Genomic DNA, 15,435 nt, shown 5'->3' on the forward strand with positions numbered 1-15,435 from the left:
CGAGGACTGTACATGCGTCAATTTTCCCACAAATCCTTGCGGAGCGGGCAATGTGAGACAGAGCGCTGTATGCCGTGTTGCCAGGTGCATAGAATTATCACTCTTTAAAACTACTGGTATAGCTTACATTTTTTAATTGTTGCTATTTCGTGTGTGCTGAGTTCGTACATTAGATTAGATTCATTTCAGCCATTAACCCATGCGCTACATTTTCACGATTTCGCAATGTTATGTACAATGCTTAATCTATTAAAGCACAAAACGTTGCACATGTGGAGCAAGCACGTTCGCCTCACACCTCCAGGGTCGAGGGTTCGATTCCCACCGTGGCCCTGTGTGTGCGGAGTTGGCATGTTTTCCCTGTGCTGCGGGGGTTTCCTCCAGGTACTCCGGTTTCCTCCCCCAGTCCAAAGACATGCAAGGTAGGCTGACTGGCGTGTCTAAACTGTCCGTGGTGTGTGAATGTGTATGTGATTGTGCCCTGCGATGGATTGGCACCCTGTCCAGGGTGTACCCCGCCTTGTGCCCGATGCTCCCTGGGATAGGCTCCAGGTTCCCCGTGACCCTGAAAAGGATAAGCGGTATAGAAGATGGATGGATGGATGGATGTTGTGGAGCGGCCGCAAGAAGTTAGTTCCTGTTATTACCATCATTACAGCCACAATAAACAGTCATTCCTTCACCATCCATCCATTTTCCATGCTAAAAACGTATCCTACACAAGGTTGCTGGGGAGCCTGGAGCCTATCACAGGGAACTCGAGGTACAAGGCGGAGGACACCCTGGACAGGGTGCCAAACTTTTGGCACAATTGCACACACATTCACACACCCATTTCATTCCTTCACCAGCATTTCCATTTCATTCTATCTCAGTAAATGTAGCCATCTTACAGAGAAACTGGAAAGCGAAAACTCTTCTGTCCTGAAGACTTGGTGGTGCTGGGAAACTATATATATATATATATATATATATATATATATATATATATATATATATATATATATATATAATCTATCCATCCATCTTCTACCGCTTACTCCTTCTTCAGGGTTGCGGGGAAACCTGGAGCCTATCCCAGGGAACATTGGGCACAGGGTGGGGTACACCCTGGACAGGGTGCCAGTCCATCGCAGGACACAATCACATACACACTCACACACCCATTCATACACTACGGACACTTTAGACACACCAATCAGCCTACCATGCATGTCTTTGGACTGGGGGAGGAAACCGGAGTACCCGGAGGAAACCCCCACATATATATAATCTTATGATGGGTGAATATATTTAATGCTAAAACTCCCGGGATCCATGGGTGGGTCTGGACTAACAGTTCTCACTCTCGTAGCTTAGTTCGCTCACTACTTACTGAATAATATGCTTTAATACTGCAGCACTAGTGAATTCCCAATTCTCAGTGATTTATTTTCTATAACAGCAGCTCTGACAGTAGTTCCAGCTGTAAGTTCTGGTTTATATTAATGTGCTTGTTTCAGGATGTTGCATTTTTATAGTAACAACTATACATAGACCGGTTTCTATGTAACATGACAAGCTGCATTCTTTTGTCTGATGTGGTTTAAGATATACTTATATATATATATAATATATATATATATAATATATATACTTATATATACTGTCGTGCTGTTGGATTGGATTGGTCAGAAGTTGTTGATTAATATAACAGCATGGCTCTGGATGTAGTGCCGGCTGCAAGGCAAATCAGGAGTTTATATTAATGCATGCATTCTTCTATGTTATTGTTTCTATAGTAGCAGCTCTTTCACAGGTTTATTATTAATAAACAGATCTGAAAAATGCTGTTATTTAACAGAAATAATATCACTGATTTGGTGAAAGTTTCTGTAAGGAGATGTTTATTTATGGATCAAAATTTTGTAGAGGCTGACCATGTGCATTCTTCTAATGGCTACTTCCAGCATGATAATGCACCATGTCACAAAGTAAATATATGTCTCAACCTGGTTTCATGAGCATGAACATGAACATGAGTTCAGTGTTCTTCAGTGGCCTTCCCAGTCACCGGATCTGAATCCAAAAGAAGACCTTTGGGATGTGGTAGAACTGGAGATCCACAGTGTGAAAGTGCACCTGAAAGATCTGCAGGAATGATGTGATGCTATCATGTCAATATGGACCAGAATCACAAAGAAATGTTTCCAACATCTTGTGAAATCCATGTCATGAAGAATTGAGGTATTTTTTGAGCGCAATTGGGGCAGGTAGTAGTATAGTGTTCCTAATAAACTGTGCAGTGAGTGTAGGTAACTATGAAGCATAAAGTTTGACATGTTCTTATTAAAAAAATTAATCATTGGAATTTGGAAAATAATCAGCTTTGGTAGTATCACACTATTACACCATGATCCCCCAACACAAAAAAGACATTATAAACCCTACTTGTGATATTGGATACTTAAAAGTCGATGATTTTATCGCAGATCTGGCAACCCTGACTGTATGGGCTGGGTAAGGAGCAACAGGCTGGAACCTACTATAACTTTGACCACTCAACTTATTTCATAGCTTAGACTGCTTTATTCTGGTGGTAACTAAATTCTCTTGACGCGTAGAGAGGCTGAAGTCGGTTCTTTATTAGTTGTGATAATGTAAGTCAGAATAAAAGTATTAAAAGTGTAAATATGAGCTAGCAGGTTTGCCGTCTGTTTTGTTGTTGTTTCAGCTAACGTTAGCTAGCGAAAGCTGCCCTGAACTCTACAGCGAAGTTGATAGCCAGATAACTGTGGCGTTACGAGTTAAAAACAAAACAAACAAACAATAAAAATGAGCGCCGTTGACGAAATACTTTTCAGGAAGCCATCAACAAAATGTTTTCGCCACATTAATGTCTCCTACGTTCACTGAGCTATGATGCTCCCGAGGAAGAAAAGTAAGAACGAAGCGTCCAAACCCGCAGAGGTCCAGGGGAAGTATGTGAAGAAGGAGACGTCTCCTCTGCTCAGGAGTGAGTACCTCTGGTTCAAATACACAAATAAATGTTAAATAAGCTGGAGGTTTAAATATGTAACTTTTGTAAAACTACGCTAAAGATAAACACAGATTGTGTTAGTGCGTTTTGATGTAGTTTAAAGAATCTCAGTCATTCAGTATGTATCAGAGAGATTACAGTACTGTAGGTCTATATTGTTTATACAAGAATCATGTGGAGAAAAATGCTGTGGAAGAAGTTTAACGGTGTATTATATTCCTTATGTTTTAATATTGGTGGTTGTAACACTTTTACAGTGCCATTCTCACACCCAAGGTCACTTTGCTACAGTATATATCCAGACTACTGACCGTACAAAGTGACAAACTGAAGGATAAGAACATCTTTCCTTCACAGCTGAGTTTTGTTTGCACTGGAGATGCACCGATACTAAATTTCTCTGATACTTGTAACCGATTATTCAGAGTGATATTGGCTGATAACCGATTATTCAGAGTGATATTGGCTGATAACTGATACCGATAGTTCTGCCTTTTATGCCTTCTTTTAAATGAATAATAATTAATTCCACAATTCTGAAAGAAATGCAAATAAAAACTTTATTCTCTCCATTTCAACAAGTTGTTTCACAGTAACTGGTCTCATAAACAGAAAACACAATACTCTAATTAACATTAACACATGAACTAAACTCTGAAGATTAAAGTAAGATATCTTAACTTATTGAATGTTATTAATTCATATTAACAGAATTAATTGACTGAATTCTAAAAATCCTCCTGTTAGGTTCCACGTTCACTCACCACAAACACAAGCATTTCTACTTCATCATTGAGCATCAAACTGGTAATATATGATATAAACTTTTTATATATTAACATTAACTGGATATGAAACATACTACTCTACAAATATATATTTGGGGGCAATGTATACTTTTTTGTCAACCCTTCTTCATTTAAATCTTTTAACCGTGTACTGGTGCTTTAATTCAGCGCGAGCCGCACGCGAGTAGTGCAGGAAAAAAAATTAGAATCGACACCAAAACTCCCGCTTCACTGCTGCTCACTTCCGATGTAAAATTTTAGCAGTACAGAGCTTACAGAGAGTTTTGTCGTCATTCCACACAAGAGACGACATCTTTACACACAGCACGAAATCAATGTGTTTTGCCGCTCTGTTTTGATTGACAGGATATAATCGGCCCTGGTCATCGGATGTTTTTAAACTATCGACCGATGGCCCATAGCGTGAAAAATAGCCTTTATCGGCCGATAACGATTATTGCCTGATACATCAGTGCATCTCTAGATAATACTGGCCTGAAATGCTGGATTGGCATTGGATTAGAGTTGACATTTTTCCATGCATTACACTGAAGCATTTTATGCGGTGATTTTAAGCGTGTGGTGTTGACTGACACAAAAACAGAACATAGACATAAACCTAGGTTGTAATCTGTCTTAAAATTGATCACTGTGATATCTGGGACGTCGTACATAACTAGGATGTCATTATATATGTCGGATATAAAAGAACGGCTTGTAAGCAGGGCACGGTGGCAGAACATGTTTTACCTCACACCTCCAGAGCTTGCATGTTCTCCCTGTACCTCAGGGGTTTTCTCCGGGTACTCCGGTTTCCTCCACCAGTCCAAAGACAACGTCTGCAGGCTGATTGGCATTTCCAAATTGTCCGTAGTGTGTGAACGGCTGTGTGAATGTGTGTGCGCGATTGTGCCCTGCGATAGGTTGGCACATGGATTGTAAGCAATAATTATTAAGCAGCTTTCAACCTTCTGCCAATTTCCCCCCCAGATCTTATGCCCTCGTTCATCCGTCACGGACCAACGATCCCACGACGAGCAGAGGTGCCATTGTCCGAAGCCCCAGCGGTACCCGGTGCCGCTGTGTACCCACTGAGTCCAGCGGCAGGGACAGACGCAGGTGGCCGGAAGAGTTTCCTGCGTAACGCAACACCTCGGTCCCAGCACGAGGTTTCTCGACGAGACAGCCACCGTCTGTCTGCGCCAACATATCTTCCTCGCTCGCTCCCTGACCTTCCTCATGACTACTCCTCTTCTACCCCGTCATTCATCAGTGATGGTGGCCCGATAGCTGAGAATGGAGATGTGGCCCGTTACTACTATCCCCCCGAGGCGTACTACGAGAACCAGCCCAGGCGCACACGCCGGCCCGATCACTTCCACGACGAGTACAGGTATTACGAGCACAGCGACCTCAATTATCCGCGAGGCCCTACGCAGCCTCAGACGCCCCAGCCTCACAGTCGCCCCCCTGCAGGTAAGAACAGTGAGTTTACCCAGCATGCCTCTGTCTAATGTGACTGAAAGGAAAAGTGTCATGACAGCAGCCTTTTCTGCTTTAAGGGACACAGGGATATAAAGAACAACGACAGATTATTTTCCAATGCAGGGGTTTGCTTCTGGGGACATCTTTAATGGGGGGGGTTTGAATCAATAGGGGGGGGTTTGAATCAATAGACTCCCTTACTACAGATTTAGTACATACAATAACTTTGATACTGGTACTTTATCTATAAAGTACTGTTTTACTTAATCACTTTGAGAACCCTGGTACCATAGGATGTCTGCATAAGCTTGGATGATGTATAAATATCGATTTTCCTTGTTTAACATTTGTTTGTAATGTTCCAAGTCTTTGAACTTTTCCATAATATGTTGCTGCGGTTTTGTTGGATCTCTGTAAGCCGCTATATTCAGCAAGCTAAATATTGCGGTACGTTTTTGCGCATTGTGACAATGGCTTCAACTATTGCAATATGAAATTTTGTGCCAGATCACCCACCTTCAAGTCTTGTTGGTCTTCACGTACCTCTACAAGTGTTGACACTTATCCTCAAGTTGCTAATCTACTGCTAAGTGTGCGTTCACCAGTTATTTCATTTATCAAGGGACTCTCTGCTTTTAATGAATTCCTGTTGACTTGTAGTTTGAGTAACATCTTTTAATCGAACCAACGTTCTGTTCTGTTTATATGACGGAGCAAAATCTTAAAGCCCACGTCAAAGTCCGAGTCTAAAACGCTCAGGTCCGAGTCGAGTCTCGAGTCGTGATGTATCCCTGATGTCTACCTGGACTTATTTACATCTTCAGATGAGTCGGAATGAACCACTTCCTGCTGATCTGTAATAAAATTGTGAATATATCCATATCACGTCACATGACGTGGAATGTTGTTCATATTGCTGAATGTTATGCATTACTTGTCAGTGAGTGTTAAAAATAAACAAAAAAACAAGGCAAGTATCAGTAGTTCTATCAAATTCAGCAGTCATATGATTTAGGCTTGCTCAGAATAAACGCTTGGGGCTGTTAGTAATATGACATCAGCGTGGGAGGACTGCTCTAAACAAACCAGCAGTGTACACACATACACACACACACACACAGTAAAATCTACATCCGTTTTTGTCAGCAATCTTGAGCAACTAATGACTGTTCCATTGGAGAAACCTTTTCTGTGTGTATGAGATTACCAGCATGCCGTTGTAGATCTTCTGCATGTGTGATTGGGTGAGCTTATAACGTGGGTCCCCATATTACCATGCAGAGAGAGAGAGAGGAGTACAGTTTTTAGATGCATACAGTTGTAGTGTAAGTATAATGTGTAGCTATAATGGTAGTGTATATGAGGAGAGGTCAGCCTTGTGGTCATACTGAGCAGATTTGGTATGAAAGCAGCTGGCTAATGATGTGTAGTGGATGTTGTAAGCTAGGTGTGCTTATCTGTATTGGTGTTGTAACTTGTGTTGTAATATGTGAGTACAGTGTGCGTTTAATGTGAGCTTTTGCATTAAGCCATTGTCTCCACCCAGAGTTAAATAACTGACACATGCCAAAGACATCAGCTCTGCTGCTATAAATACACACTATACTTATCCATCGCTCTCGTTCTCTCTGTCTCGTTCTCCTTCTCCAAGCCCAGGTCAGGTTTTCTCATGAACCAGACTGCTCAGTGGTCCTACACTTTTGCTGCATGTATTTTAAAAGCAAAATATTTTAATATTGCTTCTTAATTGGCTTCCAAATAGTTGGCTATTGATGTATGATCGATAAGCACTGATGCAGTGCTGGCAATCAACTCTGCACATTTGCTCTTGCTCTGATGTACCTAATACCTCATTAGACTCAAGAGCTAGAGTATAATATCATAGGATTGTGTGGGACACTGGTGCAGAAAAAGGTGTAGGTACCAGATGACCAAAAAACCGGTGTGTTGATACAGTTCGTCCATACTGGTACAATTATTCATGCCACCAGTAGACATATTAATGTGTAGTATTATGGTGATGTACCGTGGAAAGGGTTCGATTTCAAAATAACGTCTTTCTGTGCAGGTTTTATAGGAATGTTATGTAGAAATCCTCAGCCATGTAATCAAATCGCTCTCTGATCATATTTGTTCTCTGTTAAGGGCTTTGAATGAATGATTATCAGTAACTAGGTTTTGTAGTGTAACAGTAATATTGTAACTTAAGCTACTTGCAACTTTAGTGGTTAACCATTTTCGCTAAAGCTCGAAACATGCACATCATGGTTTTGTTTTTATGACACTAGCCATGATCATACATGGTTTAATAATTCATTAACAATTTAACAAAATAGCCTGTGTGAAATAAAAGCACAAATCTTTATAAAGCATGATGAAAACTGAAAAATTGTTCAGGTCTTGAGGCTTCAGATGCTCATTGGAGCATATGTTGTCATGTTACAGAGAAACTAGAAAGTTTCCAGAGCGCAAACTGTCCTGAAGACTCAAGCCTTACAGATGTTCCGTAACATTAAATGTAACTAGAAGTTGTTAAAAACAAATTACAGCATGTTGTTCATTAATAAATACATTATTGTAATTGTTGACCGAGTTGAATTCTTGCCAGAGCCATATCTCCCTGCGGTTCTCACCTGGTTTCCCACTGAAGCTAAGCAGGGTTGATCCTGGCCAGTACTTCCAGTAAATGGATGGGAGACCTCCTGGTGAAAACTAAGGTTGCTGATGGAAGTGGTATTAGTGAGGTCAGCAGGGGGTGCTCACCCTGTAGTCTGTATGGGGTCTAATACCCCAGTATAGTGACGGGGACACTATACTGTAAAAACAGCACCGTCTTTCAGATGAGACGTTAAACCGAGGTCCTTACTGTCTGTGGTCATTAGAAATCCCAGGACACTTCTCGTAGGGGTATAACCCCGGTGTCCTGGCAAAATTCTCCTGTTGGCCCTTCTCTATCACGACCCCCTAATTATTATCTCTGAACTGGCTACATCACTCTCTCCTCTCCACTAATAGCTGGTGTGTGGTGGGCGTTCTGGCGCACTATGGCTGCCGTTGCATTATCTAGGAGGATGCTACACACTAGTGGTGGTTGAGGAGATTCCCCTCCATACAATGTAAAGCGCTTTGAGTGTTTAAAAAAAAGCGCTATAGTGCTATATAAGTCTATGGAATTATTATTATTATTATTATTATTAATTCTCAACACACCATTTATACACAGCATAACATCACTAGTGTATACACTGAAATCATAATAGACTAAGCTGAGTGAGGCCACTCCAACAAGGTATGTATTCACTGTAATAATGTTTTAAATATAGGAGCGTAATCAACATGTAAACCTTATCATGAATCTGATTCATTTTACAATCTGAGTCTTTCCGAGGCATGTTTGTTTACTCCATAACACACACTGCCCAATGTGGCAGGTGGAAAAGAAATGTCTGTGTTGAAACAGTAGTATGGATGGATGAGGGTGAGATCTACCCAACTAATATTTAGAAGCAAAAGCACATAAAGACTTCATAGACAATGTCTGTTTAATAAGGATACTTGGGAGGATGTTTTGTTGAGAGTGACATAATCTAAGACTTGTTTGAAACATAAGCAAAGCAACTAATATGCTGAGATAACACGCAGATAAGGAATCGCAGTCTTTTTGTTATGTAACATTGAAAATAAATGCTTACTCATAAATTTATTTGGTTGCATGTAATGTGCATGTAAACAGAGATGCTAAACAACACGGTGCTAAATTCAGGTTACATGTCAACACTTCATTCACAATCTGCAGTCTGATTGAAATAATTTCTCTTCCCAGAAACCTCTGCATATAAACAGTCATTCAGTGATGAGAGTCATGCTCTGTGTACTACAGTATGATGTCAGGACAACAATGGCACAGTGATTTAGTAAGATTAATTAAAGCCTGATTGAAATGATTCACTTTTCTATTCACTGGCATTAAAGCGAACAGAGTGGATCATGAGCGTGATGGATGAAGGAATATAGTCAAACAGAGAGATCTGACATTTCATCAGTTCCACTGGATACACTTTTTTTTTTTTTTTTTAACACCACTTACACTTACTCCAGTCAGACTGTGATGGGGTTAATGTAAACTCAGTGTGTGAAGAGACATCCTGTTGCAGATGAATTGGACAGGTTCAGCTATATCAAACTGGCATTTTTACATGGAAACAGTTTCAGTTGCGTGTCTGTTAGGAGTTGAAGGTACTGATCATTTCAGTATTGTGACGAAAAGTACGAGTATAATTGCAGTGCGTCTGTGTGTGAGAGCAAGAAGGAATGTTCTCCTTCTTCAGTAGGAGGTGAAGAGCATGGTTTTCCTCACATTCCATCTCTGCCTAAGACTCACACGCACACGTGCACACACTACTCACAGACTCACTGCTCATTGACTGGTACAGTCTCACCCAGCTGCAGAATTTACCATCATAGAAGGCAAAGTCTTCTGACAGTGATTGAGAGTGTATCTTTTATTTTCTTGTGTTTGTGTCTTCGGCATATTTCACTGCTTCACACTGACTGAGCCGTGATATTGGTTGGAAAAGTTTTGGCACTCCCTTGCCTTTAAGCACTTGCACTCCCTTGACTGTAAGCTTTAACACACTTTCAGTCTCTTGGCTCTGTTTCTCCTCTCTTTTTTTATGTCAGAATGATGAGAAAATTCCTACTCAGAAATGGCACTTACTCCCAGAAGACTTGGACTCACTCTCTTCTCTCTCTCTCTCTCTCTCTCTCTCTCTCTCTCTCTTTCTTTCTCTCTCTCTCTCTCATATCCCCATGGAGAGTCTCCTAAAACAGGCCAAAATCCCAGAATCAACAGCAGATGTTTGATTACACATGTAGCTCCCCTGTATTATCTTCACTGATACAATAGCTTAAAGAAAGGAGGAAAAGAAAGTCACATTTATGACAGTGAGACAGTTTGTAGGAGGTTTGGAAAGATGTGCCTTTTTTTGTTCACAAGCAGGTCATCATCCATGGCGATAGAAATTTTGTAGTAATCTTATATTGTCAAACAATGTGGAACCATGGAATAAATAGTATAAATCATAATGCTAGAATACCTAGCTCACTGTTTAACTATAATATTAACATTACTGCTGTTGTAAGAAGTGTGTGTGTGTGTGTGTGCGCGCCCATGTGTTTTTGTAGCTATTGGACGCATGCAGGCAAAGTCTCTAGGCAATCTGGCGAGTTTGAGTGGAGAAGAGACGGCCCTTCCACCTGGCTGGACAGTTGATTGGACGATTCGAGGCAGGAAGTACTACATCGACCACAACACGAACACCACTCATTGGAGTCACCCGCTGGAGAGGGAGGGGCTTCCACCTGGCTGGGAGAGGGTGGAGTCTGCAGAGTTTGGAGTTTATTATGTCGACCACATCAACAAACGGGCCCAATACAGGCATCCGTGTGCTCCCAGGTACGTGTCTGTCTGTGTGGGTGTGGGTGAGCGAGCTGTTCTATAGCCACCAGTCTGGCACCTGTGTGGCAGAGCTGTGACCTTAAACTTTCTGTCCAACAACATTGTTATTTGGCTAGTGGTTCAAATTATTTCAGGAAGGGGAACAGGTTTTACTAATGTCCACACTCCCATATTGACGTTGCTGCCATTCAGAAATCCCCCACACTGGGAACATATAAAATTTAAAGACAACTAAAAATGTATCTTTCATGTATATACATTTTTTCAAGTTTCAATATTCAATACATCTCTGGATTCTGCAAAATGTTTTTTTTAACCTGAAAATGCAGTCAGATTTTTATGATATGTTTTCTAAACCTCTGTTTTCTTCTTGCTCTAATGTGTTTTATTCATTTTCCATCTGTGGCACATCCATCAGTGTTCCGCGCTACGACCAGCCTCCGCCCCTACCTCCACCAATCACTTACCAGCCCCGTCCTCCAGAGAGGAATCAGCCAGTGCTGGTGCCAGCAAACCCCTACCACACTGCCGAGATCCCAGACTGGCTGCAGGTCTACGCCAGAGCACCTCTTAAGTGAGTTCACACCCACGATCACACACTCGGATGCTTCCACACTAATGAGCTGGGTTTATTGAGTCGTTTCAGAAGCCCCCTTAAGACTTAAAGGTTTTTCTGCACATGTATCCCTTAGATCCTGCAGGTCATCTGCCTCTTCTTTTCTTTTTTCTCTTTTTATATACTGACCCAACTTTAATTGTTGACTGTGCAAAAACTGAACCAAGAAATTATGCTGTGTTAAACCTCCATGTTATAAATACAAACTCTAAGTGCTCAGCACTTTAAACCAACTGTTAGCTTTATTATGAAAACGCTGAGAAAACGTTGATGATTTGCACAACATTAAGAAAATCTTGATTAAATGTCAGTTGCCAGTGTCAGGATCACTGAGAAATGTAGTCGTGCTTGCTTTGATGCAGGGCTACATTTCTAAATATCACCGCTTTATTCAGTCGACGGCTATCATCATTGTACAATCAGACTTTTAAAAAAAAAAATTTAAAAAACTTATTAGCCATTGTATCATGCTAGCCTCTTATTTCCTGTCTCAGGTATGACCACATCCTAAAGTGGGAGTTGTTCCAGCTGATGGATCTGGACACGTATCAGGGCATGCTGAAGCTGCTGTTCATGAAGGAGCTGGAGCGCATCGTTAAATCATATGAAGCTTATCGCCAGGCACTGCTCACAGAACTCGACATGCGCAAACAACGGCAGCAGTGGTACGCCCAACAGCCAACCAAAAACTTCCCTCACAACATGTGAACTTCAGGAGACTGACATCCAGAAACACACATGCCTTAATACACACACTGCCAAGTCTTCACATACGTCTGCCTCTGTGTGTGTGTGTGTGCCTTAGCAATGTGTGGACTACACACACTCCGACATATAGCAGATGCTCATAGGGTGTTCTGAGACTGCACGAGAATAAAAGTGGGAGCTGCACACTTACGAGTAGCGTTTGTATAATGTAAATTTTATTCATTTTATAGCCTGAAAGATTAGGTGTGTGGCTGAATTAATGACCGAGTTTCCTGAAGACCTTCCAGCCAAAATACTGTCAAAAGATGCTACAGTGACCCTTACCCTCTCTACAGTTTAGATGACACTACAGTGCCTTATGGAAACTGGGACCTGGTCACTAGTGAATCATTTTCTTGAGCTAGATGTCTCTCTCAGAGCGCTTTCTTTTGCTGTCTCTCTCTCTCTCTCTCTCTCTCTCTCTCTCTCTCTCTCTCTCTCTCTCAGAGCTCTTCCTGTGTTTCGATTGTCTGAAGTGTGCTATGACCCTGTTTGTTCTTTTCTTCCGTGGCCCGTGTGGACACTCAGCCTGTAGCACACACTCTTCTGCCTTCATCCTATGGACAATGAAGCTTTTCTATGGACTTTTCCTGACAACGACAATCCAGCCAGCTCTAAATGTAAAAGGTTTGTGAATTTTTCCAAAGGAATATGTCTTTATTTAAAGACTAGATTTTGTCAGCAAAAGCATCACATGTGATGCAGGGTAAGTGTGAGCTCTTTTGGCTCTTAGCTTTTTATCTTTATGTATGTCTGTTCCATCCTGCATAATGAAATTATATATAAACATATATAAACTTAAAAACCTCTCTGTGCTGTGTAGCAGCACTATGTTTAAGTCTTTAATTATTGCGTGTATGTGAGTGAGAGAGGCTGAATGTTGGCATTGCTCATGCACCATCGTTTTGCCGCATATGTTCCCAATTTTCATACGCACAAGCACTCGCATACGTCACATGGCTTCATCTCAACTTTTAAATTCGTTGTGTGTGCAGCTGACCACTATCTGACCTCATAACTCTGTTATAAACTCTCGGATCCTGCCAACTCGAGTGTGTGTGTGTGTGTGGGGACGGGTGGAGGATTGTGTGGGTGTGTGTTTGTGAGAGAGTAAGCAAGGACTTTCGAAGAGCATGATTTTGAGTGTAATGTTTGTACATTTGTAAACAGCAGCAACATTTTAAGCCAGAAAGCAACACAGGATCGGTAGCAGTATACTTCTCGCTTGGTTTCAGTGAGTACCAAATAACATATTTAAGTAAAAATTAGGCTTGAGTAGAAGAGGCAAATAAAATGTGTTGTTTACAACTAAATTGATTTTTCAGAAGGAATCAATTATAATATATGTAAAGGTGAGAGTGTGCTATTAGTTACATAATCAATGACAGGATGGTTTTTATTAAAAAAACGTTATCACTTACGTTATAGCAGCTGTATGCAGATGTTCCCTTGCTTTCTCTTGAAGCTAAAAAGACAAAAAAAAATGTGACCTCCTTGTAACAGAGAAATTGCAAAACGCCGTACTAAGGACTTTGGTGGAAACCTTTATCTCTGACTATTACAAGGCACTGACACTGGAGACTTCTTCCAAAAATGTTAAATAAATATGTCCTCACAGAAAACTCCACCATATCAACAATTATTGATTTTTTTTCTTGTTAAATAACCACATTTTTAAAATGCATTCATTATTCACCTTAGATTACTTGGAACATACACAATATAAATCCTTGTGAATGAGGCATTTTTATGTAAATGATAACGTATTAGAATAAGAGCATTAAAATAAACCTGTGATATTATAAAATATTAATCAACACCTTCTGACCAGTCAGAATCAAGAATTGAACAGCGCTGTGGTATAATGAAATCTAACCTGAACACTGCCCTTTGTGTTCATATTACAATAGCTAACCCAGTCCTACATAGGCCGAATGATGAGCTGTAAAAGCCGTCGCCAGTCGAGCCTTAAATGTGTCATCTCTTACAGCTTGCAGATTGGGATGAATGACCGATCTGTGGTCAGTTGTGGAAAGACTTGAGTCATTTCACTTTTTAATCTACTCCTAACTGGGGTTGTCAGTTTGAAATAACAAAAATGTGCATGTCTGTGTTTTGCAAAGATTGAAATCAGAAGCTGTAGCCAGGACCTGGATGTCTGAGCTGTAGTAGATGAGACACAATTTGCAGCATTTCCTGGCCCCCAGAAGGGAAACACACAGACATACACACCGCAAACACTCGCCTTAACAGCGAATTTAGTTTTTAAACATGTAATATTTAATTCTTTATAAATAGCACTGGATTCAACATAAAACAAGACACTTGTTACAAAATAAAACAGTATGAGTGTAACCCAGCCAGGATAGTGTTCCACAGCCATCAGTACAGATTCTTCTTGGCTTTTTAGTGCTCTGTTTGTACGTGTGTGAATATTGTGTATGTACAGAAAGAATAGCAGACATGTATTAGATTGTGTTTACATATAGTGAATAAATGGAATTCTTAACTGTGGTGGATCTACAGTCAGCTGGCCACGCTTCAGGCAGGAACAGCACATGTACAGAATGAGCTTAAGCTCATTCAACACAACACTTATACACTTGAGTGAACCATGCTATATCGCCCTTATACCTTCAGCATCAACTCAACATAATTCAGATACCAGCACACACAAAAGTTAATTGCCAGGACACTGATGTATTTATATATTAAAGGTGGAGAGGGCAATATTTACATTAAAAGGCTTTTATGGAGTAGTATGTGTTACCTAAAGTATTTTATCTGGGAGTGGTATTTCATTTTCTTTTGGAAGCATTAATAAACTTGATACTTTTGTAGCTGATCAACTGCAGTTATCATATTATCCAAATTCAGTACATTAGTCATGCTAATTTGGACTGTTTAATTTTAACCAATCCTGCCCACTTCTTCAGAAAGTTTAATCAAGCCTGCTCACTCCATCAGAAAGTTTGACCAATCCTGTCCACTCCCTGAGAAAGTCTGACCAATCCTCCCCATTCCTAGAGGAATTCTTTGACCAAATCTTCCCACTCCCTCAGAACATTTGTCCAAATCTTTGGGCTCCTTAAGGAATTCTTAACTAATCTTGCCTGTCCCTGAAGGAATTCTTCACAAATCCTACCCATTCCCTCAGAAAGTTTGACCAATCCTTCTGGCTTCCAAAGGAATTCTTGACACATTTCGCAGACTCCCATAGTTATATATTTTTGCACCAGCCAAAGAAAAACTAGACTTGAGTGAAAATGTTAAATCATACCTAAAGGCAGTTCCAAAACAAAATTTCTTAAAATTTGTTGGC

General features: G+C 40.6%; 1 protein-coding gene across 2 annotated transcripts; it reads left to right on the forward strand.

The window, feature by feature from the left end:
• Positions 1-1,848: 1,848 nt before the first annotated feature.
• On the forward strand, positions 1,849-14,764 carry sav1 (salvador family WW domain containing protein 1). Of its 2 annotated transcripts, XM_053621637.1 has the most exons (6): positions 1,849-2,995; positions 3,767-3,826; positions 4,798-5,283; positions 10,477-10,747; positions 11,169-11,324; positions 11,861-14,764. In XM_053621637.1, exons 1-6 carry the CDS (start codon positions 2,899-2,901, stop codon positions 12,072-12,074), a joined length of 1,284 nt encoding a protein of 427 aa, XP_053477612.1. In that variant the 5' UTR covers positions 1,849-2,898; the 3' UTR covers positions 12,075-14,764. The 2 variants fall into 2 exon arrangements, with proteins under 2 accessions (XP_053477612.1, XP_053477613.1); XM_053621638.1 differs by lacking the exon at positions 3,767-3,826 and having other exon boundaries at positions 1,854-2,995.
• The last annotated feature ends 671 nt before the right edge of the window (positions 14,765-15,435 follow it).

This window comes from Ictalurus furcatus, chromosome 3 (assembly GCF_023375685.1).
Source record: "Ictalurus furcatus strain D&B chromosome 3, Billie_1.0, whole genome shotgun sequence".
Classification (NCBI taxonomy): Eukaryota; Metazoa; Chordata; class Actinopteri; order Siluriformes; family Ictaluridae; genus Ictalurus; species Ictalurus furcatus.